Source organism: Magnolia sinica, chromosome 3 (assembly GCF_029962835.1).
Source record: "Magnolia sinica isolate HGM2019 chromosome 3, MsV1, whole genome shotgun sequence".
NCBI classification, from domain to species: domain Eukaryota; kingdom Viridiplantae; phylum Streptophyta; class Magnoliopsida; order Magnoliales; family Magnoliaceae; genus Magnolia; species Magnolia sinica.
This window is the reverse complement of record NC_080575.1, coordinates 49,065,466-49,091,202: the sequence shown is the minus strand read 5'-3', so window position 1 is coordinate 49,091,202 and position 25,737 is coordinate 49,065,466. Positions and strand designations below refer to the sequence as shown.

The 25,737-nt window shown below is 38.8% G+C and overlaps 1 protein-coding gene across 1 annotated transcript in view; it reads left to right on the top strand.

Annotated features, from left to right (window-relative positions):
* The first annotated feature begins 2,046 nt into the window (after positions 1 to 2,046).
* Positions 2,047 to 25,737, top strand: part of LOC131239908 (lysine-specific demethylase REF6) — an 89,124-nt gene continuing 65,433 nt past the window's right edge. The window contains exon 1 of the mRNA XM_058237838.1: positions 2,047 to 2,967. Coding sequence (XP_058093821.1) covers positions 2,145 to 2,967 — 823 coding nt within the window. The 5' untranslated portion in view covers positions 2,047 to 2,144. The remainder of the gene's footprint in view (positions 2,968 to 25,737) is intronic.

Below are 25,737 nucleotides of genomic sequence, written 5' to 3'. Positions count from 1 at the left end.
AATCCCAAAACTGAGGCAAATCCAAATCTCAAGTGGACCACACCACAGGAAGCAGCGATGATAATGATTCTCACCGTTAAATATTTTTTAGGGCCCACCGTGATATTTTTTTGACATCCAACCTATACATTAGGTCATATAGACCTGGATGATGGAAAAAAAGCAAATATCAGCTTGATCCAAAAATTTGGTAGCTCCAGGAAGTTTTTAATGGTGAGAGTTCAATCAACACTATGTGGCCCACTTGAGAATTTGATCTACCTTAGTTTTGGGTTCATACCATAAAATTATTTTAAAAAATGTATGGAATGTGTGGATTTATCACTAACATTGTGGTGGGACCCACCTAACATTTCAACGGAAGAATTTTATATGAAAAGGCTTCTATGACATCCTTCGAAGAGTGGGTGAAGAGGCGTGCAAAAGAAGGAAAGTCACTTTTTTAAGCTCGCGCTAAGAGCGCCTTCATCCAGACCGTCTACCTTATCTGACGGTTGATAGGAAGGTTCGCACGTAATGACGTGCGAACCGGTGCGTAGCTGAGCGTTCCTCTCTCTCTCTCTATATATATATATGCTTTTGTCCTTTTTCAACCAATTGTAGTTGCACTTACATCATTAATTTCATTTGCATTAGCTTAATTTTTTTTAAAAAATTATATTATTTTATCGTTGTTCAAGCTATCGTGCGCTTAACTGCAAGTTATTTTTGACTTTTATTTCTCCAAAGTCAAAATGCACTCATTAGAATGACAAACTCTTTCCTTTGATAATCATTTGATTCTACATAATTGGTAGATGGATAGTTGGCTCATCTTCATAAATCTGATCTTAATATGCGCTTAACGGTAAGTTATTTCTATAAAGTCAAAATGAACTCATTAGAAGAACAAACTCTTTCCTTGGATAATCACTTGATTCTAATTGATAGATGGATAGCTGGCTCATCTTCATAAATCTGATCTTAATATGTGTATTCAATATTTGGAGTTATAAGGGGTTCGGTTAAAAATGAATTGTTCCTGCACACATATCATACGTGACATGGAATGGAAGCTAACATACACATCACCTTAAGAGTCAGGTCACCTGGGTCGGGTCTCAAGGCAATCCTGACAATCGGCGTTCTTCCTTCACATGGCACTAGACATCAACAATTTCCTGGCGACCAATGTATATACATATCCCAAAAAGGAAACTTCATACGGAAACTGGCGGTTAAGCTGGAAGGAGGCGGCCCCCGCTTATCAGCAGTGGCCCCATCACTTCGTTTGATTCCCGGCCCTTTTAAAAATAAATTGACCCCTCTCATTCGCCTTTTCAAGAAAAGAAAAAGGAAGACCAAGGTAATTTTTGTCCGGGGAAAATGTCTATTCCGAGAAGAAATCATCCTGAGTTTGTCAATGACCCGTTCGGCTGGGCAAAATAAAATTTTTAAATAGGTCCCGCCAGTCAGCCCGGACCCCACCGGTCAAAGTCTAAGCCGACGCCAAGCTCAAGCGCCGTCCGATGAGAGCCCCAATCCATCTCTAACATAACCTTGGCATTTTGCCCAAGATATGCTTTCGAGTCCCCCCCTGATCAACGGCCTTAGCCCGACGCATGTTTGCCACATAGCATATTCCACTGCATATGTCCTTTTCCGAACAATCACAGCATTTATCATCTTCCCAATTCTACCCTATACAAAAAACACAATGGCATTAAGGTAGTTCCCTCCAAACCAGACCCATATTCATATAACCACAGTGGGCACGAAAGTAATTTCCCAGAACCCAATCCCATAAAAAGATATCAAACGTCCACAGTGGCAAAAAAGCAATTCTCACCAAATCCAACCCCGTTATCGAAACCCTCCCCAAAACCACAGAATAAAAACCTCACTCAACCCTTCTCACTTCGCTCACTCACGGTTCTCTCCTTGCTATTCTGTTTCTCTTGCTTTCAACAGAGAGAGAGAGAGAGAGAGAGAGAGAGACAGAGTAGGGGAAAAAAAAAGAAGAGAGAGAATCTCTCTTTTTTTTTTAAATAATAATTTATTCTGCATTTTTTTTTTTTTTTTTTTAAATGTTCATCTCCATTTCTTGTTTCAGCAGCAGTATGAAAACCAGCCAATGAAAATATCTTCGTCCTTCTTCTCCTTCAATGGCAGCAGCAGCAGCTCCAGACCCAACTCCAGAAATCCTTCCATGGCTGAAATCCCTTCCTGTAGCCCCAGAATACCACCCCACCCTGGCAGAATTTCAAGACCCTATCTCCTACATTCTCAAGATCGAGCCCGAAGCGTCCAAATTCGGCATCTGCAAGATCGTGCCCCCACTCCCACCTCCGCCCAAGAAAACTGCAATCTCCAACCTCAACCGCTCCTTCGCGGCCCGCCACCCCTGTAGCCATCCCACATTCAACACCCGCCAGCAGCAGATCGGGTTCTGCCCCCGCAAGCCCCGCCCCGTGCAGAAGCCCGTCTGGCAGAGCGGCGAGACCTACACCCTGCAGCAGTTTGAGGCGAAGGCAAGGCAGTTTGAGCGGGTCCACCTGAAGAGGGGTGGGAAGCGGGCCCCATCCGCACTGGAGATCGAGAGCCTATTCTGGAAGGCATGCGCGGACAAGCCTTTCTCAGTGGAGTACGCGAATGACATGCCTGGGTCTGCTTTCGCAGCTGCCAGTGGGAAGAAGTGCGGGGAGACGGTGGGGGAGACCGCGTGGAATATGAGGGGGGCATCAAGGGCAAAAGGGTCATTGTTGAGGTTCATGAAGGAGGAGATACCAGGGGTGACATCTCCAATGGTGTATGTTGCGATGATGTTTAGCTGGTTTGCATGGCATGTTGAGGACCATGATTTGCATAGTTTGAATTACTTGCATATGGGAGCAGGGAAGACGTGGTATGGTGTGCCGAGGGATGCTGCTGTCGCATTTGAGGAGATTGTCAGAGTACATGGTTATGGCGGTGAAGTCAATCCCATCGGTGAGTTTTGATACTCTTTTAGGAAAAATTAAACAAGGGTTTTAGTTTGGTCCTTAGCTTTGTTGATTTTCATTGGATTGTAATATAATTTTGGTGGTGTTATGATTTTATTTTCTTATTATTATTATTTTTTATTTGATATGCTCTTCTGATGGGCATTGTCATTTGGATTTTTCTCTGTTGCCGTTGCTTTGATTGAAGATTGCATATTTGTTTTTTGAAGTGTTGTTGAGTTTGATGCCGCAAAAAAATTGTAAAGGTTTTGATTTTGATGTTATTAGATGTTGGCGGGAGTTCTGCACCTTGTTTTTGTTTCTGTTTTTGAATTACTGCTACATTTATTCCCCTGTTCTTGTTATGTGCATTACATTTCATTTTAGGTGGATGCTTCATTTTCTTCATGTTTCTATGATTGGGATTTCACTATTGGTAAAATTCTTTTCCATGTTTTTGTTGTTGTTTTGGTTGTTCCATCATGGGTATTGAATCTTGCCCCCCCCTCCCCCGTTTTTTAACCCAAATGGAGTGTTGACCTGCTGTTTCACTCTGTGGTTATTGTTGCATTTTTGTCCTATTTCTGTACGTGGAGATCCTATGTTTTCCTGGTTGGTTTCTGGGAGTGGCTGTGTCTTTTTCTACTCAATGGGATTCATTAAGAGAGGAGAATGTAATTACAGTATCCATCAAGGTACTAGATAATGAGAGCCTATCAACAGAAAAAGGGCGAAATACCCCTTGTTTTGCAATGGAATTTGCCTATGAATTCACATATGTTGACACATGATTAAACGATACAGTGATGGTAGATAAAGGTTTTGGTCTTTTTTTTTTTTTTTGAAAGATGAGGTTCTGGTCTCATTTACAGTGAAGGAAAACCTCCAAGGTTCCAGAGACATCCCAACTGCAGTCTACAAATACGATTGGATTTGTTGAGTCCCGATTACTGGGCTAGAGAGTTAGTCTTTGAAGTGCTTCAAGTCAACTTCGACATCTTGGGGTAATGCTTCATTAGAATCCTGAATTCCCCAATGACCTAAAAATAACAATTCTATAGTACTAGAGGAGGAGGCATCGCCGACGGAGTACCAGAGCAGAGGAGTTGATGTGGATGGACGTTGGGTCCATCAAACCCATTTTCTGACGCGCTATGAGGGCAGGATCGGCATGACCGCATCTTGACCATAGATCCATGGGTCGGATTTTACACCCTACCACACGGGTGTTTTAGTTTTAGGCATTTTGTTCTTTTTTTCTTGTTTCAGGGGCTTTATTGCACTTTCTTTATTTTTTTGTCTTTTTGGTTATTTTTCTTGTTTTCAGGGGCTTTAGTGCACTTTTGCTTTTTCCATAGCTTATATATACATTGTGAGAAACCCTATTTTTATTATTATTGAATGAATAGAAATTCGTATTTTTCTTCCTCTTTATTCAAGAGATTAGGGTTTCAGAATTGGCACTTGGGTGTTGAGGATTCCACCCCTATTTCAGGTTTTCTTCTTTCTAGATCTTCGAGGTGCAGAAAAAGGTAAGAATTATCCTCATTTTTCTTTTGAGGACAAAATGACTATACTTTCTTTATCTCAAACCCTTCATTCTTCACCCCTTTTGTTCCTCTTTGGATATCCCTTTTCTAGTTCAAACGGAAAAGAGGGATGATTAATCAGTAGAATCAGATCCAAGCTTAACCGTGGACTGACTTATGTTAGATCTGGGATATCCTCATATCCATAGGTCATCCCTTTTTACTGTTTACGTGATTTTATGCTAAAGGGGCATGATCCTAACGGAATGACTTCATCTTTGTGTTGAAATTTACCTAATCCCTTTGATTGGAAACGGTTAGTTGATTCGTGTATTTACTTGAACATTCTTTAACCTGATTATACATGCATCTAGGATCAGGTCATCAGATATCCTTGCATCACCATATTTTTAGACTTGTGTTGGAAGCTATGGCATAAGTTTGATGTCGGCTGCCAACATGACACAACACTCCTTTATCGGGGCTGTGAACTGGTGCAATGTAATAGATTATTACATAGGTTGATTACAATCAAGCGCTATCTAATATAGTCTATTACATAGGCTGATTACAATCGATAACTTTGATATCCCCTTTATCATCATCAGTAAACAAAAAAGAAAAAAAAAGGAAAAAAAGGAGAAAAAGAAAAAAAGAAAAGGAATCCGCATTATCATCTCTAAGGACTTCAACAATGTCTAGAGCTATTGGGTTACAATGAAATTGCCATTGATATTTAGTTTGCATGCACCAAGTGGTGGAACAATACTAAGCAATGACTTTGATTTGCTTGTATCACTGTACTAATCAAATTGCTGTCTATATTTAGTTTCCATTTCTAAATGAAGGAGTGGACCATATTACTGACTGATTGAACCTATTTCAATTTTCGTTGATCTCCATTTTCAACAAAATGCCTTTATTCTTAGAGGACCGGTTTTTGTACCGGTCCTTAAATGTTTCTCTGGGATCATGATCAACACCATCTTCATGGCCTTGTCCCAACTACTTGGGTTGACATTCTTTTCTTGATACTTGATCAATTTTATTGCAAAAAGAAGGCGCAAAAAAGTTGAACTTAATACAATGCCTTAAAGTTAGCGGATTGGACTCCTTGATACAATGAGATGACCTTAAAACACATTTAGCCAATGAACCGGCTAGCAAGTTCGCCTTCTTAGACACTTGACTGAAGGAAAACTCAATGTGGTTACGCTTGTGCCATGGAATGGAGCAAGAATCGGCTAGTAATTAAATTTCCATGGAGCAAGCATTGGTTGCGCATGAAATTATGGCTTTAGAATAAAGAGATAAATAACCGATTGATGTAGGACGTGGCACATATACATTCCTAGCATTTCTGAACCAAAAGAAGGCCAAACAAAAGCGGACGTAGTCCGTCAGATTTGAGCCTAGTCGTACGTAGGGCATGATGTAACTGGGCCTCAGGCTCGTCCAGTTCGAAGAAATTCATTCCGGATAGGGAGAAATTGCCGTTTGAAGTGTGAACCATAAATCGACCATAACTTTTGACCTAAGTATCGTTATGGGATGCAAGACCTATCAATCTTTACCATAATGGGCCATCCGGGGTCAATCGACCCACATGTGGGCCGTGTTTGTCGTTTTTGGGGGAAAACGCACGATTCTAGTTAAAAAACGGGATTTTAGGAAAAAAAAAATACTATTTTTAGTAATTTTGATTTTTGTAGTATTTCCTTATTTTTAGAGTTTTAGATTTCCATCATTTTTAAGAAATTACTTGCAATCATGCTAGGACTCCTCTAGTAAGGTTTATCTAGACTTTCTATTTTTGACAAATTAGGCTTTAAATGGGCTTTACTATTTTGGGTAACTTTCAATTAGGGTTAGAATTTTGCTATTTTGGGTAATTTCAAATTAGGGTTTTATTTTTTCTTCGTTAGTGGTGTAATTGAGAAGTAAGACACATTATAGACATTATTCAATAAAAAATATATGAGTTTTATCTCTCTCTCTCTCTCTCTCTCTCTCTCTCTCTCCTTGTGGATTCAAGGTTTTGACCATTGTTGTCATGTGCGACTAAATATGCGCATATGCACATATCCATATGTAGATCGCATATGTGCCATATGTGAAAATATGCGATTGCATATTGGCTAATGGTTGGCACATTATTATTATTTGCAAAAAAATAACTTTTTGCCTATAAAAAGGCTTCCAAACCTCATTCATTTGCAATATTCTCACTCCAAAACTCTCCTACTCTCATCTTCTCTTACATTTCTTAATTTCAAGTGGTCTTAATCTCTCTCTCTCTCTCTCTCATACATTCCCTCTCTTACAAGTTGGAAGATCAAGATTCAAGTACTTGATGTTCAATTTATTGTTTAATTAATTTTATTTCTCTCGAATGTATTTTAAATATGTAAAATTAGTTATCTATTAACTCAGGAAAGTTTCCCTTAATTTCTTATATATTTTTTTATTTTTATTTTTAAAATTTCCCATATATATATTTTTTATTTTTAAAAATTTCAAAAACTAAAAAATTTAAAAATATTTGGTCGCATATGCAATTGTGTGATCACATATGAGCATAGGCATATGTGATCACACATGATTGCATATGCGATTCAACAACATTGGTTTTGACTACTTGAGAAAAATGGTGATCTTTTTCTTCACCTTTTCACGCCCTTCCCTACGTCAATTGGCATAAGAGTGAGGCTTTTCCTCAGTTTGATGGCATTTGATGATGGTGTAGGCAACAATCAACCGCAAAGAAATAGTTGACTAAGTCGACTATTGCAACTGGAGATGTATTCTCTGATCCACCTGCACTAGCGAACTGACCGGAAAGCCAGGAAAGATTATCTAAGCCAAGTCGACAACAACGGAAAGAGGGACGTTGACTTGCTTACCGAAAGAGATAAATCAATCAATCAAGAAACTACCTCATCGCACCCTTATATTAGCATTCATACGAGATATTATAAGCCTATAATGCATCGTTGATAAGACCCTCCTCCAAGTCATAAATAAAGTAGTACATTTCTAGTTCGTCTCATGCCAATTCCTAACAAATCTCTGCGGACCGTTGAATGTTATTGTCAGTCAAATTGGCTCTGGAGCCTATTGTTCTGCTACTCCTCATGGATGGATACAGGAAGAATTTAGCGTTTCCAGCCTCTTATTCTAATTAGTGCGGCTGAGAAGATAAATGCCCCACGTAGAAGAATAAAGGTGCCATGGGCGGTGCTCCAGGGAACAATCCTATGACAACGACGACGTTTGAAGCTTTCCGGCGAGAGAATCTACAAGCCATGCAAGGATTGCGAGCAACGATCGACCATTTGACAAAGGCATTTGGATAGACCCATGTTCATTATAATGAGCAACATGAGATCGGCGATGGAGCTCGTGGTCACTATGTTTGTTGTGTGGCATTGGTGATGAATCCCAGGCCACTATCCAATAATGGTGAATCGCATGCCACCATTATGATCGTGAGGAAGCCTTTGTCATGCTAAAAGAGGAGAGATTTACAACGACAAAACATCTTTTGAACGAGGTGCTCCGTGAACCAAAGGGTCTGTGATCTTATTATAGATGGTGGTAGTGGCGAGAATCTCGTGTTGAAGATTGGTGGAAAAATTGCAACTGAAGATAGAAAAACACCCCTCTGTACACGATTGGATGGATCAAGGAGGACAGCGAAACAAAAGTAACTGAACAATGTCGTATTCCCTTCTCCATTGGTCAATATTATAAGGACGAAGTAATGTGTAACGTGGTTGATATGAAGGCTTGTCGCATGCTACTTGGTTGACCATGGCAGTATCATGGTGATGCTATGTATAGATATCGGGATAACATATTTATATTTGTTAAAGATGGTAGAAAGATTATCCTCGCTCCTATGAGAACAGAAAACCGGCCTAAGACTTCTAAGGTGGAGGGGCGGTCTCTCGTAACCGAATGGGATTTCGTCAAAAAAATCCGAGGAGACGGGGGAGAGATCAATGCATTAGTTGAAAAGGAAAAAGAAGTAGAACCCATGAACATCATAAAGAGGTTGAAACTAGTGTTGCAAGAGTCGAAGGGAATTATGCTCGATGAATTTCTCGACGAATTGCCTTTCATGCGAGATATTGCTCTTACTCAGGCGGAGTTCGCCTTCAACAAAATACATAATCGATCCATCGACAAGTCCTCATTCGAGGTTGTGTATGGTCGTGTTCCCAAACATACACTCGACCTGGTCCCTTTGCCCAAATTACTGGTTATGAGTGTTGCGGTAGAAAACATGGCGGACTATATCGCAATAGTGCATGCCGATATCTAGAAAAAGTTATTGGAGTCTTAATGTCAAATATAAGCAAGAGGCTGGTAAACATCGGTGTCGGAAGGTGTTTGAAGTGGGTGATAACCCATTAGTTCATCGGCGCAAGGAGAGGTTTTCGACTGGAACACATAACAAGTTGAGGAATAAGAAGATAGGCCCTGTTTTGATCCTCGGGAAAATCAATAATAACGCCTATATTGTTGATCTTCCCAAGGGCATGGAGATCTCACACGCTTTCAATGTGGCCGACCAGTATGAGTATCATGAGCCGAGTCCATTAAATAACTCGAGGACGAGTTGTTTCCAAGTGGAGGGGACTGATGAAGGACATGACACAGATACATTTCTAGCATGGCTGGCCAAAAGAAGGCCAAATAAAAGTGGAAGTAGTGTGTCAGATTTGGGCCTAGTCTCACATAAAGGCATGACGTAATTGGGCCCCAAGTGCATACGGTTCGAAGAAATTCAATCCGGATAGGGAGAAATTTCCGTTTAAAGTGCGAACCATAAATCGCCCATGACTTTTGATTTGGGTATCGTTGCAGGATACACGACCTATCAATCTTTACCGTAATGGGCCATCCGGGTTCAACTGACCAACATGGTGGGTCACGTCTGTTCATTTCGAGAGAAAACACATGCTTTTAGTTCAAAAACGAGATTTTAGAAAAAAATTACTACTTTTAGTAATTCCGATTTTTGTAGTATTTCCTTATTTTTAGAGTTTTAGATTTCCATTTTTTTAAAAAAAGAAATTACTTGTAATAATGCTAGGAGTCCTTTAGTAAGGTTTATCAGGACTTTCTATTTTTGGCAAATTAGGCTTTAGATGAGTTTTGCTCAAAGTTGTCATATCGCAAATGCGATCGTGTGCGATCGCATATGCCTGTGCGCATATGCGATCACACAATCGCATATGCAGTCGCATATATATATATATAATTTTTTTTCAGAACATTTTAAAAAATTAGAAAAATAGGGGGAAAATAAGAAAAAAGAAAAAAAAAGGAAAGTAGGGGGAACTTTCTTAAGTTAATAGATAAATAAATTTATATGCCCTTGCAATACATTTAAGTAAAATAAAACTAATTAAACAATGAATTAAACATGAAGTCATCAACATTCGACAATAGAGTTAACAAATATCAAGTCAACAGTCAACACACTTAGTAAGTAAACAAAATGAAGAAGCTATTTATTTATTATTGATCTATTATAAGTTTATAACAAAATAATACTAAATAGTAAATGATACTATATACATTGATCTATTTGCCATTGTGGCATTTGATCACCACCCCCATCGTCATCATCCAATTTATCTCCTTCTTTCACATACACTTCTTCTTCTTCTGTATGTACTAATACTTCATTAACATCCAACGGTGGATCTTCAACTTGATCATCATCGTCTTCTTCTTCTATCTCCTTAATCTCTTCCGGGTTGACTGCTACTACTCGCCTCCCGCCCCCTCCTATCCTCCGCCTTCGAGTGGAAGTAGAATTACCTTCTCTAGGTGTCGATTCGTATACGGCATCTTCAACTTGCGCCCATGTCAGGTCATCTTCAGCAAATATTGGGTCCTCCGTCTCTCCGAGCTACTTGTCATCTGTATTCAGTTCATCTAAGCAAATAGGGTCAAAGAAACGAGGCTTTTCTTTCCTTGTTTGGAATCGTTCTCGTAATTTCTGATTGTATTGGACAAAGACTAAGTCGTTGAGCTTCTTTTGTTCAAGATGATTCCTTTTCTTGGTGTGAATTTGCATGAAAGAAAGTGCATTTGGCATTAGCTATTTAGTTAATTAGCTTACACTTATAACTTATAAATTGAAGTTACAATTACTAAATTGTAAGTGCTTCTGATAGATCAGGAGAACCGAATAAACAGGCCGGGTTAAGGATGTAAGCAGCCGAATACAATGGAGATGACATTTGACCGCCCCATTTTCTATCCATAATATCTATAATTGGCTTGTAATCACACTCTTTATAGTTAAAATGGTCCATGATCTTATTTCTCGCTCTCTTCATTGCATCATATATGTAACCTATCGGAGGCTTCTCATCTCCGTCCACCAATCATAACACAGTGACTAAGGTCTCGTATGCTTTTAGTGCCTTTACCACTTGAGTACAAAAACTTTGCGAAATGATTATTTGTTGAACCTGTTTTCGTTCAGCATTCTTTGACCAAGGCCCACTTGTATCGGTCGACACTACAAAGCTTTTAAGTTCTAATTTTTTTGCATGTAATTTTTGTAGTGTTAAGAAGGCTGTAGCGAAATGGTTGATTGCTGGACGTAGCAAGTTACCCTCAATGTGTTTTCTCATTCGATTGAGAAGAATGGTGTGTTTATACATAAAGATCGTGATTCTTCTAGCCCTTGCAATTGCATTTAAAAATAACATATCTATATCTTCTAATATCATATCAACAGAATGGGCGGCATAAGGGGTCCAAAATAAACGACGTCTCTTCTCCATAAATAAGAAGACGACCGACGATTCCATATGAGGCTTCGTTGTCTATAATTACCTGCATAACGTATTCCTCACCTATTTTCTCAACTACATTATCTAGTAAGCTAAACAAGTATTCTCCAGTATGCAAATGACCCGATGCATCCATGGACTTCAAGAACATTGTTCCAGTTGGGCAGCTGGATAATTTACTAGAAAGTTAATCAGAGACCGATCGGATCTATCAGTCCATCCATCGGCCATGAGTGAACACCATATGTTTTTCATGATTCCTTATATTCGGTTATAAAGGATCGTGCATAATCAACTTTGGCTTTGAGGCACGTTTTTCTCTTTTCATGATATGGAGGTTTAAGCTCAGGTCCAAATTGACTTATATCATCAACCGTAACTTTGAAGCTTATTGATTTAATTGCGTTGAAAGCAATGCCGGTTTGGTAAACCACTTAGCAATATATTGAATAGTGGTTTTCCTATCTTTTTGTTTATACCGATTTTTTAAAGTTGTTTGAGCTGGCTCTTTGGTCGACCACATCGTCGAGGTGTGGTCTACACCATCTATCCATGGGCCCATGCCCTCGGACTCTTTTCGAGGCTATTGGTGGTGGTCTAGACCGGATTGTCAAAGTAGGGGGAGGAGGACTAGCTTCATCTACATCAACTATGTTTATATCTTCGTACGCGTCTTGTTACATATATTTGTCGTGACAGAAGGCACTATTGCATCTCTTTCTCGATTGTTTATCCATATACTCAACGATTTCCTTTCGAATTTCTGGAATAATTTTATCGCATGCTTTTGCATTTGACCCCGGTAAATGTGTAAGGTGTTGCTTGTGCCTCGCAATGCTACCGGAACCCACATACCCACATAACTCACATACTATGTGAGTCTTCTCCGTAACACTGCGATAGTGCCCATACTTCCAACCTGGGTCATTCAACTTGGGTTTCAAAGAGGAAGATTGGGAAGAAGACATGGTGTGGTGTGTGTATTGATTCTTTTTTTTTTTATAACTTGTAAGTTGTAAACTAGTAAAAACTAAACACTAAAGGAGAGAGAGAGAGAGAGAGAGAGAGAGAGAGAGAGAGAGAGAGAGAGAGAGTTACACTTGTAGTAGAAGAGGGGGTGAGAGAGAGAGTTACACAATTACAAAAACACAAATTACACAATCTAAAATTTGGAAATATATTCTTCACTTCTTGTCTTGACTCTTGAATATTGTAGACTTGTAGTCTTCAACTCTTGTTGCTTTTGTAGAACGTAAATTCTTGCCTTTGAACTCTTACTTGATTCTTGAAAGTAGAATCTTATGAATCTTCTTGTAAGTTGTAAGTTGTAACAAACTAAAAATAAAAAAAAAAGTTTTGAGTCTCTTGACTCTTGAATGTAAAGAAAGAGAGATAGAAAGAGAGTGTGTGTATGATTATGAATGAATATTATGTAACTAGAGAATGAATATAATAAATAAGAAAATGTAGAAAATGAAATGAATGAGAATTATGTGATGTAGAAAATGAAATGATATTTAGAAGAAACTAGAAAGAGATGGGTGTAGAAAATGAAATGTGAGACTTGACTTGGAATTCAATTTTGATGTATTCTTGCTTGTTTTACTTTCTTGAATCTTGATTGAAACTTGAAAGAATTATGGAGCTTGGGCCTTGGAGGCTTTGGATTTGAGGGTCGAAAGATGGAGAATGTAATTATGTAAGAGAGAATGAGAGATTTGAGACTTTGAAAGTGTATGGGAGTAGAGAGAGTTTGAGTGCATCTAGTATGCAAATAGGAGGATATGAATGCCTTTTTTTTTTTCAATAGGGAAAAGGCTGATTTTTGAAAAAATAAATTCCAACAGTCAGAAAATGGTTAGATTTCTGACCCTTGGCCAATATGCGATTACATATATTGCATATGCGATCACACGTGCAGAAATCGCATATGCCACTGTCGCATATGCGATTTCCACTCCAGTGTGCGCATATGCGAATGTGCAGTCACACATGACAACAATGGTTTTACTATTTTAGGTAACTTTCAATTACGGTTAGAATTTTGCTATTTTGGGTAATTTTGAGTTAGGGTTTTATATTTTTTTATATTAGTAATGTAATCGAGAAATAAGACACATTATAGACATTATTCAATAAAAAATATTCGAGTTTTATCTCATTTCTTTTTCTTGTGGATTAAAGAACTACCTTGTGGATTCAAGGTTTTGACTACTTAAAAAAAGACAGCGATCTTTCTCTTCACCTTTTTATGCCCTTCCCTGTGTCATTGACACTCATAATCATAATCATCATCCAAGTCTTATCCCAATCAGTTGTGGTCGGCTAGATCAATACCCAACAACGAAGGGGCAAAACCAACAAAAAAAAAAGAAAGGAAAAAAAATTCTACCTTTACTTATCTCTCATTTTATTATTTATCAATCCCTACAGTTCTTCAATTCCATATTACCTTGGATTCAAGCCACAATTATCTTTAATTGCTGACATCTTTATAGATGGTTGTCTGTTTCCAAGTTGACTCGTCCTAATTGACTTGGACTTGGAGGAGAACAAGATGTGCCCCACAAAGAAAAATGCATCAGTTCTGATACTGTGAACAAGTGGGTTGTGTACCCATGCAAGTCGCGATCCAAAACTAAGTTTTGATTCTTTGGAGGGGCTTTGAGTGATTTACCTTTGGAGGCTTTCCAATATTTTGAATATTGATCTCTGTCAAAATCTCCTTTAAACTCATTAAATATAAGACCCCACCCGAGATGCCGGAGATGTGAGCTCCTCAACAATGCTTTGGTTGGCTCCTTTCATTCACCCCTCGTTATTGCCTGTGAAAGCATACAAAAAGAATAAAGAAAGAAGTGCCTTTTGGCCTCAGTTGGGTTGTGTGGAAACACAACTGAGTTTTTATTTAGTGTCATAAAGCTAAGTTTGCCCAAGACCTGTTGAGTTTACCTAGATGAGCTGTGTTTAAATTGTTGAGGTTTTTGTAATATGCATCAACAAAGTGTAATTTATTTCCTTTTTTTGGTGGGAAATGCTTTTCTTTCTATTTATTGATTAATTGTCAGAGTTTTGTGGGTCCTATTTATTTCTTTGTCAGTCCTTTTCTTTGCACGTTGCCAGTTTCTTTTTGACTCTTGCATTTTTCTACTTTTTCTTAAACCTCTAGCATGCAAGGTATCTCGTTTCGGTCACCACCGTTACTGATACGGGTACCGGCTGTAATGGCCGATACAAGGGTGTTACGACCCCCATAACGGTTGAAAATTTTCTTTTGCCTGAAAAATTCTGAAAAAATATCTAGAAATTCCAGAATAATGTAAATATTTCAAATATATATTCATTTTTTGTTTTGAACATGTTTATGATAGTGTAACGGTCCACTGTTTGGTGAGAGTGTTGTATCGGGCTGTCTAGTGAATTTGTGAACATGATTAATATGTATCTAATGTTTACACATCACAATCAAGTATCAGAACTAGAAAAAAGGTATAAATACTACTTTTTCAATCTTTTAAAAAGAAGGTCCTCAGAGTTTCTATTCTCTCAAATCACTTCAATCTACGGTTTTAATCTTAAAAATTACAGTAAGTGGTCGAAATCTATTGTAAAATGATTTAGAAGAGTTTTTGGAATGAGAAAGTGAAAAAAGAGAGAAGAAAAATGGATTTAAATAAGGAAAAAAGTTGTCATTTTTCAACCGTTGTGGGGGTAACGGTTGTTTTGCCCCATAATGGCCTTTACGGCCACCATAACGGCCGATACGGTCCCAAAAAGCCAACTGCCCTGTTTCACCCTCGTATCGCGTAACGGTCATGGCTGTTACCTATAGGTATCGGCCTTTACGGGCGTATCGTAACGGATATGGAACACCTTGCCAGCAGGTAGGGCAACTTCTTGCCGGTGCTTTGCTTTTTTGAGTGCATCTCTGTTGCCATTGTATGTTTGCCATAATCTCAGTGATGTTAGCAATTTCCTTTTTTTAGTGGTTTGTTTTATGTTCAAAGGACGTGGTCGTGGTTGCTTCTAGAAAATCAACTTTCCCATCTTGGTTGGAGTTTAACTTTCTTCCTTATGTTGTCTTGCAGATTTCTCCTCCTCCTTCTCCTTCTTCTTCTTCTTCTTCTTCTTCTTTCTTTTTTTTTTTTTTTTTTTTTTTTTTAATTTTTTAATTTTAATTTTATTTTTAATGTAAAGTTTGAGGGGAGTTTCTTGTAGGACCAGTCGAATTGCTACATAATTTTTTATTTCCAATTTTGTTGTGGTGTTTACTGTTTTTATTTTTTATTTTTATTTTTTTATTATGGATAATTGGCGCAATATGGTTATTGAGTCAATGAGATCTTGATACCCAAATTGCAAAAAATAAAAGAAGTATACCCCTAAGAATAATAGAGTGGAGAGGAAGAGAACATTATTGATATAAACATTCTTCTCTTACGAAAACTTACAAGAAAACTCATACTTTTAAAAAATGCGTATGACTAACTCTTATATCACCACCCCTTTTTATAGATCCTAAATGAATCTTTAATTAAAATCCCCCGAACTAAGAGATTAATTTCAAATCAATCACAATTTTTTTCAAACCAATCTAATCTTCCTTAATATGGTAGAAGCCTAATAAAAAAAGGCGAACATAGAAAGTAATTATATCTCTAAATCAGCCTCATAGATACAATCTTATCAATAACATCCCCTTCATATCTTCACTCACGGAAATCACATCTTTAAATCAGCCCACTATATGTCGCAAAAATCGTAAATTACAATCTTTGATTTAGGCTCCCAAATCTATAAAGAAACAATAACAAAAATCAGCATATAGTGGGCTATGGGCCAACATCTTGTTGGGCGTATATGGGCCTTTGTGGGCCATGGGCCTGCATCGATAAGTGCGAAATTCGTTAAAAGCGAAAGCAAAGCAAAACAAACACACCAACACTGGTTACAAGGAAACTACAAAGAAACTAAACTTCAATAAGAAGCCAAATATGGAAACATTACAACTCTCAGAGAAGGGAATCCTTAGAAGCCCTAATGTAGGGGCATTTTCACATCGGGCTCGAGTGGGGTCACCCGTGGGATCCAGGGGCACACTCGGGGTGGGCGGGGCCCACGGGGGAGGTCTCGTGTTGGAGACTCCTCACCGGGGGTGATTAATGTGCATTTCACACCGGGCTCGAGTGGGGTAGCCTGTGGGATGCGGGGACACTTGGGGTGGGCGGCCTGTATGAGGCGGTACCCATGTGATTTGGGGCCCACGAGGGGGGTTCGGCCGAGGTCCTAACCCATGAGATGTGGGGCCTGGGCTATGAGATAAATGGATTAATTTGCCATGCTCTAACAGTTCGAGCTTTTAGAACAAGTGGTTAATTGTCCTGCATCAAATTGGTATCAAAGCAGGAGGTCTCGTGTTTGAGACTTGTCACCAGGGGTGATTAATGCAGGGGCATTTTCACACCGGACTCGAGTGGGGTCACTCGTGGGATCCAGGGGCACACTCGGGGTGGGGCGGGCCCACGGGGGAGGTCTTGTGTTCGAGACTCCTCACCGGGGGTGATTTATGTGCATTTTACACTGGGCTCGAGTGGGGTAGCCTGTGGGATGCGGGGATACTCAGGGTGGGCGGCCTGTGTGAGGCGGTACCCATGTGATTCGGGGCCCACGAGGGGGGTTCGGCTGAGGTCCTAACCCATGAGATGTGGGGCCTAGGCTATGAGATAAATGGATTAATTCGCCATGCTCTAACAGTTAGAGCTTTTAGAGCAAGTGGGTAATTGTCCTGCATCAAGCCCTATCTTTGGCCAGATGACCCATGTCTTCATTTGCTTGGCATATGAGAAGGACTCATCCATGATCCAACAAAGATCTAAAGATTCCTGAATTGGATTTGCAATTTTATACAGATATCTTCTCAGCTTGGCCCATTTGATTGCACTTTTGGAGTCTTCTTTAGTGATAATCGGGAACAAGTTCACGTTTGACACCACTTTTATCTGTTGGTGCCTTGCTACATCTTTACTGAAATTTGAATCATGCACAACCCAATTGGAGGTAGGAATTCGATCAAAGAATTCACCTTTATCATTTCTCCCAATCCTACCAATAAATGCTAGTCACGGTGAATGGTATGGCATGGATGATGTCGTCGAGCCGAATCAATCATGCTCGTGTTTGGTGGAAAAGTGTGGAAGATCACATGTATCAACTTGACCAACCACCTATTGTTTATTAGGAAGAGATAAAATTGAAGTTAAAAGAGAAGTATCTTCTTCTTGATTATGATGATATGCTTTATGAACAATTGGTCAAACTTCGACAAGGGAGCATGATAGTGGAAGAATACATGGAGTGGTTCAGTGAGCTCATAGTTCGTTTTCAAATTAATGAGGAGGAACGCCATATACTCTCTCGTTTCAAATTAGACCTTAGATCTGAAGTGAGATGACCACTGTGAGGCATTATGGAATAGATTATGCATTCCAATTAGCTCTGGAAATTGAGCAACAACTTAGACAGTCCGTTAGGAGAAGATTTGGCGCCGTTGCTGGACAGTTGATGACTCGAAGAGGTGCTGAAATTAGCCAGACAGCAAGAACTCCTGATAATGCAACAACCAACAAGCCTACAAATTCAAAGCCACCTCTTTTGGTGGAGAATGAAGGCAAGGCTCCTATATGCAGCACGTTGCCCGCAGAAAGTTAATGCTATTTGTGTGGAAGAAGGGGATAATGAATCCAAAGGGGAAAATGATCCATGTGAGGCCGATGAATAACAAGAAGACACCTATGAATGTGGTATGAAAGATGGAATATCGATAGCTGTTCGGAGAGTACTTGTAGCCCCTAAGGAAGAGACTGAAGATTGGCGACGAACCACTCTTTTCCAAACTAGAGTTAAGTGTGGTGATAAGGTGTGCAACCTGATTATTGATGGGGGAAATTGTTCAATTGTTGTATCACAAGAGCTGGTTGAGAAGATACAATTGCCAATGGAGGCACACCCACAACCCTAAAAGATTGCATGGGTCAATGACATGAACATTTTAGTCAGTGTTCAAAGTATCGGTATCGCTACAAGTTTCGCTAGATGGGGATACAAAAACAATATCCATATTGTTGATGATATCGCTAATAACCGGAAATGCAGGAAAAAATGGGGAAAATTGTAGATTTTTCAGTGGAACTTCAGTAGATGCTAAAATACGCATATTTGCATGTTTAGGAATAAAAAAATTTGCAAAAAGAATGTATACGCAATAAGTTTCCATTTAATGGGGGCATAAAAGCATGTGAAACAATCTAACCATCCCATCAATCCCATCTAACCATCAAATCATCCATCCAAAACATTCATCGATATTGCAAAATATCGACAACTCACAATATTTTGCCAAGAAATCGTCAACAGCTAGAAAGGAAACAAAAGATTGTGGTCTTGATATCGCGCATGTTGTGATAATGATAATATTGAATTATTATCAATATTAGCAACGGCAAATTGAAAACTGCATAGAACAATGTGCTCATAAAAAATTGAAATAGATTTTTTTTAATAAACAAACTTTCTGTGATTTTTCTATGTTGGCGGTATTATTGAAATATCGCTGATACACTTGTGATACAAGCGTCCCCTAGAATTTACACAGTAAAAAATATTGGTGATACATTGGTGATATCGATACATTGGCAATACAAGCGATGCCAAAATTTACACAATTGAAAATATTGGCAATATCGATGCGTTGGTGATATGTAGCGATACATTTTCGATCCTTGGAATTTCCAATACTACTAGTGTTATCGGTATCGCCAAGCTGGAGATAACGATAATCGGAGATATTTTCGATAATATCGGAGATAATTCAAACAATGATTCTAGTATCCAAGAGGTGCTTGGTGAACTTCAAAATAGGCTACTATGAAGATTCCATTTGGTATGATGTAGTTCCCATGAACATTTCTCATATACTTCTTGGAAGGCCTTGGCTTTATGACTAAAAGGTGTTCAATGACGGAGAGGCCAACACATTTACCTTCAAATTTAATGGCAAGAAGATTCTCCTCATGCCTATGAAAGCAAGTGAACCAATAAAAAAGAGAGCCGAACCAAAGAAGTCATCCAATGTTTTATCTATGAGACAATTTGAGGAAGAGAGCAAAGAGGGAGGTGTTATGTATGCTCTAGTGATGTAGGAGGTTAAAGAGAAGGTCTTGAAAAAGGGGCAAGTGATGAATATGCAAGTAGAAAGGTTGATGTCTGAATTTTCAGATCTGGTACCTGATGAATTGCTGGATCAATTACCACCTATGAGGGACATTCAACATGTTATCGACCTTGTTCCAGGGTCTATGCTTCCTAACCTACCAGCCTACAAGATGAATCCAACCGAGTATGCTGAGTTAAAGAGACAAGTTGATGAATTGTTGCAGAAAAGGCTTTATTAAAGAAAGCCTTAGTCTGTTTGTTGTCTCGGCCTTGTTGATGCCAAAGAAGGATGTGGGTTGGCGAATGTGTGGACAACTGTGCCATAAATAAAATAACCATCTAGTATTGCTTTCCAATACGTGACTTGATGATGTGCTTGACATGTCGGTTGGTTCTAGAGTCTTTTCAAAGATTGAATTGGGAAGCGGCTACCACCGGATATGGATCAAACCTGGGGATGAGTGGAAGACAACATTCGAAACAAAGAATAGCATCTATGAATGGTTGGTTTTGCCTTTCGGACTGACCAATGCTCCTAGCACCTTCATGAGAGTAACAACTCAAGTATTACCTCCCTTTATTGGTCGCTTCGTTGTTCTCTATTTTGATGATATGCTTGTATATAGCAAAGAGGTTCCGAGCACATTGATCACCTTCAACCAGTGATGAGAGTTCTCATAAAAGAAAAACTCTACATTAACTTGAAGAAGTGCACTTTTATGAGTGCGAATGTGATCTTTCTTGGCTTTGCAGTCTCTTCACGAGGTGTAAAAGTTGACCTAGATAAAGTAAAAGCAATATTAGATTGGTCTATTGCTACTAACGTTCACGAAGTGAGAAGTTTCCATGGGTTAGCTACCTTTTATAGGAGATTTATCAGAAATTTCAGCACCATTATGGCATCGATTACTCTTATGTTTGAAAAATGGATAGTTTATGTGGACCAAGGCAACTACTAAAGCTTTTGAAGAAATTAAAGCTAAAATGACTACAACCCCAGTTCTTCAATTGTCGGACTTCAACAATGTTTTTGAAGTCGCTCGTGATGCTTATTGTGTTTGTATTGGAGGGGTACTTACTACTTAGTCAAGATAGACACTCGGTGGCTTATCTTTAGTGAAAAGTTTAATGAAGCCAAACAAGAGTACTCAACATATGATGTGGAATTTTACATAGTGGTGCAGGCACTGAGGCATTGGTGGCATTACCTCATCGGCAAAGAGTTTGTTATTTACTTTGACCATGAAGCACTCAAGTATCTCAATTCCTGGAAGAAGTTAAAGTCATAGGCATGGCAAATGGAGTACTTATCTCCAAGAATTCACCTTTGTGCTGAAACATAGGTTGGGAGTTGAGAACAAGGCAACTGATGCATTGAGCAGGCAAACCCACTTGTTGTTAACAATGTTGGTAGAAGTGATCGGCTTCGACTAGATAAAGCTTGACTATAGGGGAGATCTTGGTTTTGGTAGATTTATGCTGATTTTCATACCGTGTAGTAAGTCACCCAAAGTTCAGTGTGCATGATGGGTATCTGTTTTTTGGAACTCATCTATGTATGCTCGACACCTCTCTATGGGAGCATGTGATGCAAGAATTACACTTGGGTGGCCTCGACGGTTGTTTTGGGTGTGATAAAACAGTTGCTCTAGTAGAAGATAGATTTTATTGGCCTTCATTGAGGCAAGACGTGGCGAGATGGTTGCAACAATGCTGAATTTGCCAACTTTCCAAATGACGAAAGCAAAATACAAGTTTATACATATCGTTGCCCGTGCCTCAAGAACCATGGCAAGATATCAATATGGATTTTGTTTTCGATTTGTCGAAGACCGTATGAGGCAATGATTCCATCTTTGTCGTAGTAGATCATTTTTCTAAGATGGCCCATTTTATTCCTTGCTGTAAGACCTCTGATGCTTTGAAGATAGCCACCTAGCTCTTCCAGGAGGTGGTTTGCTTACATCGTGTGCCAAGATCTATTGTATCTGATAGGGATGTGAAGTTTATGAGCTACTTTTGGAAAATTTTATGGAAGTTTATGAGCACCAAGCTTAAGTTTTTCACTGCATATCATCCTCAAATAGATTGTCAGACATAGGTGGTAAACTGGAGTTTGGGAAATCTACTACGGTGCTTAGTTGGTGACCATGTTTCGTGGTGGGATCAGATTCTGTCTATGGCTGAATTTGCTTATAACAGTTCGGTTAATCAGTCAACTGGATTGTCACCATTTGAGGTAGTGTTGGGAATGAAACCAAGACAACCCATTGATTTGATTGTGCTGCCTATAGATGCACGACCTAGTGAGGAGGCTGAAACTTTTGCCCCACATATCCGTGACATCCATGAAGAGGTAAGAAGGAAGACAACGACCAATAATGAAAAGTATAAAGCGCAAGCTAATTTGCATAAACTCTTCGTGGAATTCATGGAGGGTGACAAAGTGATGGTACATCTCTGACCAGAAAGATTTCCTAAAGGGAAGTACCAAAAGCTTCACTCTAGGAGTGCTGGTCCCTTCAAGACATTGAAGAAAGTCGGCGTTAATGCTTATGTTTTGGAGTTGCCAGAAGATTTACACATTGGTTCAACATTCAATGTTGAAGACTTGACTATTTATCATGGCTACCATGAAGATGAAGTATATGAGGGGCAAGCCATAAGGTTGCCTACCATGCTTACTATAAGCAGAGAGATTGAAGATGCATATGACAATCAATTGGTGTTTACTAAGGGTGGCAGATATCACAAGTTCCTTGTCAGATGGAAAAGTAGACCAATTTCCGATTGCATATGGATTATGAAAACAATGTCTTAATCTGGATTTGTAAGAGAGGTAGCAAGTTGCCAACTCGCCAAGGTCAAATTTTCCAAGCCGGGGAGATGATGGGGGCCTTAAAGTTTATAAAAGGAGAAATAAGGCTGGGGTGGGGCCCACAAGTCTTCTTTAGGCCCCACATGTTAGCCTACTAGTTTTAAAAGCCAAAATAAGTGGTGTGGTTCGGTGAACTTTAGATAATCTTTAGGAGCGCACGTGCTTTTAATTAAGAAAAGTTGACTGCATTGGAATTGCTACAAGTTTCGCTGGCCAGGGATACGGAAACAATATTGATATTATTGATAACCGGAAATGCGGGGAAGCATAGGAAAAACGGTGGAATTTTCAGTGAAACTTTAGGAGATGTTAAAATGTACATATTTGCATATTTAGAAATTAAAAAAAATTACAAAAAGAATGCACACATAACAAGTTTCCATTTAATGGGGCTTTATAAGTATGTGTTGTTGTAAGAAATCAGTCTAACCATTCCCTTCGGCCTATTTAACCATCCAACCTTCCATCCAAACATCCATTGATATTGCAAAATATCAACTACACATGATATTTCACCAAGAAATCATCAACAATTGGAAAGGAAACGAAAGATTGTGGTCTTAATATCTCGCATGTTGCAATATCGATAATATCGAGATATTATCAATATTATCAATGACAAATTACATACAACCATGTGGCCATGAAAAAAAAAATTGAAATATATATATATATATTTTTTTTCTAGTAAACAAAATTTTGATGATATCAATACGTTGACGATATTATTGAAATATCGTCAATGCACTTATGATACAAGCATTACCTAGAATTTACATAGTCGAAAATATTGATGATATTGATGCATTGGCAATACAAGCGACACCTAGAATTTACATAGTTGAAAATATTGATGATTACATTAACGATATTGATACGTTTGCGATACTTAGCGATGCATTGCTAATACCTGGAATTTTTGATACTACCAGCGTTATTGGTATCACTGCCAGTGTTATCGGTATCACTGAGCTGGAGATAAAGATAATATCGAAGATAATTCGGACACTGACTGCAGGGGTATTTTACTAATAAGCATTTTTCTGTAAGTCAGCATAGTATTTTTTTTCCCTTTTGGGGAAGGACATATTGTAATTTGGTCTTTGAAAAAATAAAGAGAGATTTCTTTGGATTTGTGGCTAATAGAGGTGCTGATTCCTCTCCTTCATCTTGGTGCTGATTCCAAAGATCATCATTGGTGCTGATTCTGTGGTGAAACCTCTCACTTTTCCTTTTCTAATCTTTTGTAATCTTCTTCTCCTCTTGCTTTAACATCTTCTGTTTTAGACCTTTGAATCTCATTTTTTTTTTATATCATTATTTCTAAGTGTAGACAAACCTGTCAACCGTTAAAGATCATCTAAAGGTCACATCCAGGTTGTGAACATTCGAAGCCCTAGGCCATTCAAATCCCATTCCCATCCTAAACCTAATCTGGAGGTTGGGTTTTCCCTATTCTACAGGGCTAGACAAAGCTCTCTATTAGTTTCCCTAGCCTTCTCTCTCTCTCTCTCTCTCTCTCTCTCTATATATATATATATATATATATATATATATATATATATAACCTTAAACACCCCTCCCTCTATTTCTTCTTTCCCTTAAACCCTAGATCTGTTGCGTCCTGAATTTCCAGATTTTTTAATCCTTGTTATTCTGTCCCGAATTCTTCCATCCCCCATTATTAGGTTTCTAGTTACCTGTTTGCATCAATATTGTTACTCTAGTTGCTCATCCACTATCACGCAGATTCCCAAAAGAATCACCATCAAATTAAGCTTAAAGGACCCCACTGGTGGCAATCTCCACCTTCCTTATTCTTTTGAACCTTCCAATTACTTATGATATGTTCATTTGCAATCCTTCAAAAAAATAAATAAAATAAAAATAAAATAAAAATGATAAGGTCAGTCCAGTTGGACCAAAAGAACTGATGCAGAATTCCTTTGGATTTGATGTCTGCTTTGGCCCAATAAAAAACGAGCTTAATAATCTTCTTAACAGGAAATGAAACCAGAGAAGGTTTGTGCTTGAAATTCCTGTTATCTTTGAAGCCAGATACACCACAGTGCCGCATGGGTAGTTAGCTTCCACAAAAAGCAATGCACCATTCTCCAAGAATCGCACCACTAGCAAAGAGATCTTAAACCGATCCAGGAATGACCCACAGTTCTGTTCTTGGCAAAGATTGAATGGTAAACTGACCACCATACTGGCACTGTAATAATAGATGTGCACTGTCTTGTCATTAGTACATCACATAATCAATTGATTAGGGAACGAAAGGCCATGCCTCTTAAGATGATCTGGTGTCAAAATTTTATCCATCCACACAGACCAACAAAAAGCATTTACCTTAAATGTAGCAGCCAAGCAGGCCAGACCCCATATAAAATTTCCCCTAATGTGTTAAAGGAACTTATTAACTAACACTCCTTTAGCTGCCACTGTGATAGACAAGCAAATTTGCTACATGGAGGAGAATCTGAACACCAGTGTGGCAGTGTCTTTCCAAAAATGGGTCAAGACTTGGGAACCAACTCTGTTTCTGATGTGGCTAACAAGAACTTTTTAATGGCAGCTCTCCAAGATGTAGAACCTGTTCTCCAATTTGCACAATTTATCTCCCAGTCATTCTCCAATAACCCATTTCTAGCAATCCGAATATTTTAAAGATGGGATCGTTACCAAGGCCTCCACCACCATGTACTGAGTAAAGCAGAGTTCATCAAACTGATGTTGCTGATGCCCAGACCACGACACTTCATGGTCTTGCAGACTCTTTCCACTCCACCGGATTGTATTTGTGAGTGTCATCCCTGTCGATCAACAAAAACATTTTCTGAAACAACTCTAACCTGGTTGCAACTTGTGATGGACATTCAGGATAGACATGAAGGTAAATAGGCACATTAGCAAGGATGGCCTTGGTGGCATTCCCTGTTTTCTGGGGTTCTATTGCTGCTCAAGATTGTTATGTTTAGCTATGGGGGCTATGTTGATTTGATAGGCATTTTCAGCATCCTGATGCAGCATAATTGTAAAGAAGTTGAAGTTAAGAAAATTAGATGCATACCTGCCAAAGTTGAAGTTCAAATTCCTTGAATTTTGCGACATGATTGGTTAAAACTGCAAAATAACAGACTTTTGGTGTAAGAGACTGCTAGTCAGACTCAAAACCAGCATCGAAACCTCCAAAGTAGATTAAGGGAACTGTGGAATACTTCCAACAACCTTCTATAAGTAAATAATAGGGCAAATAACTAGAAGAATTCTACCAAGTACTAGTGGGGCCAATAGCTAGAAGAATCACTCTAGGGCTGGAACTACACAAAATA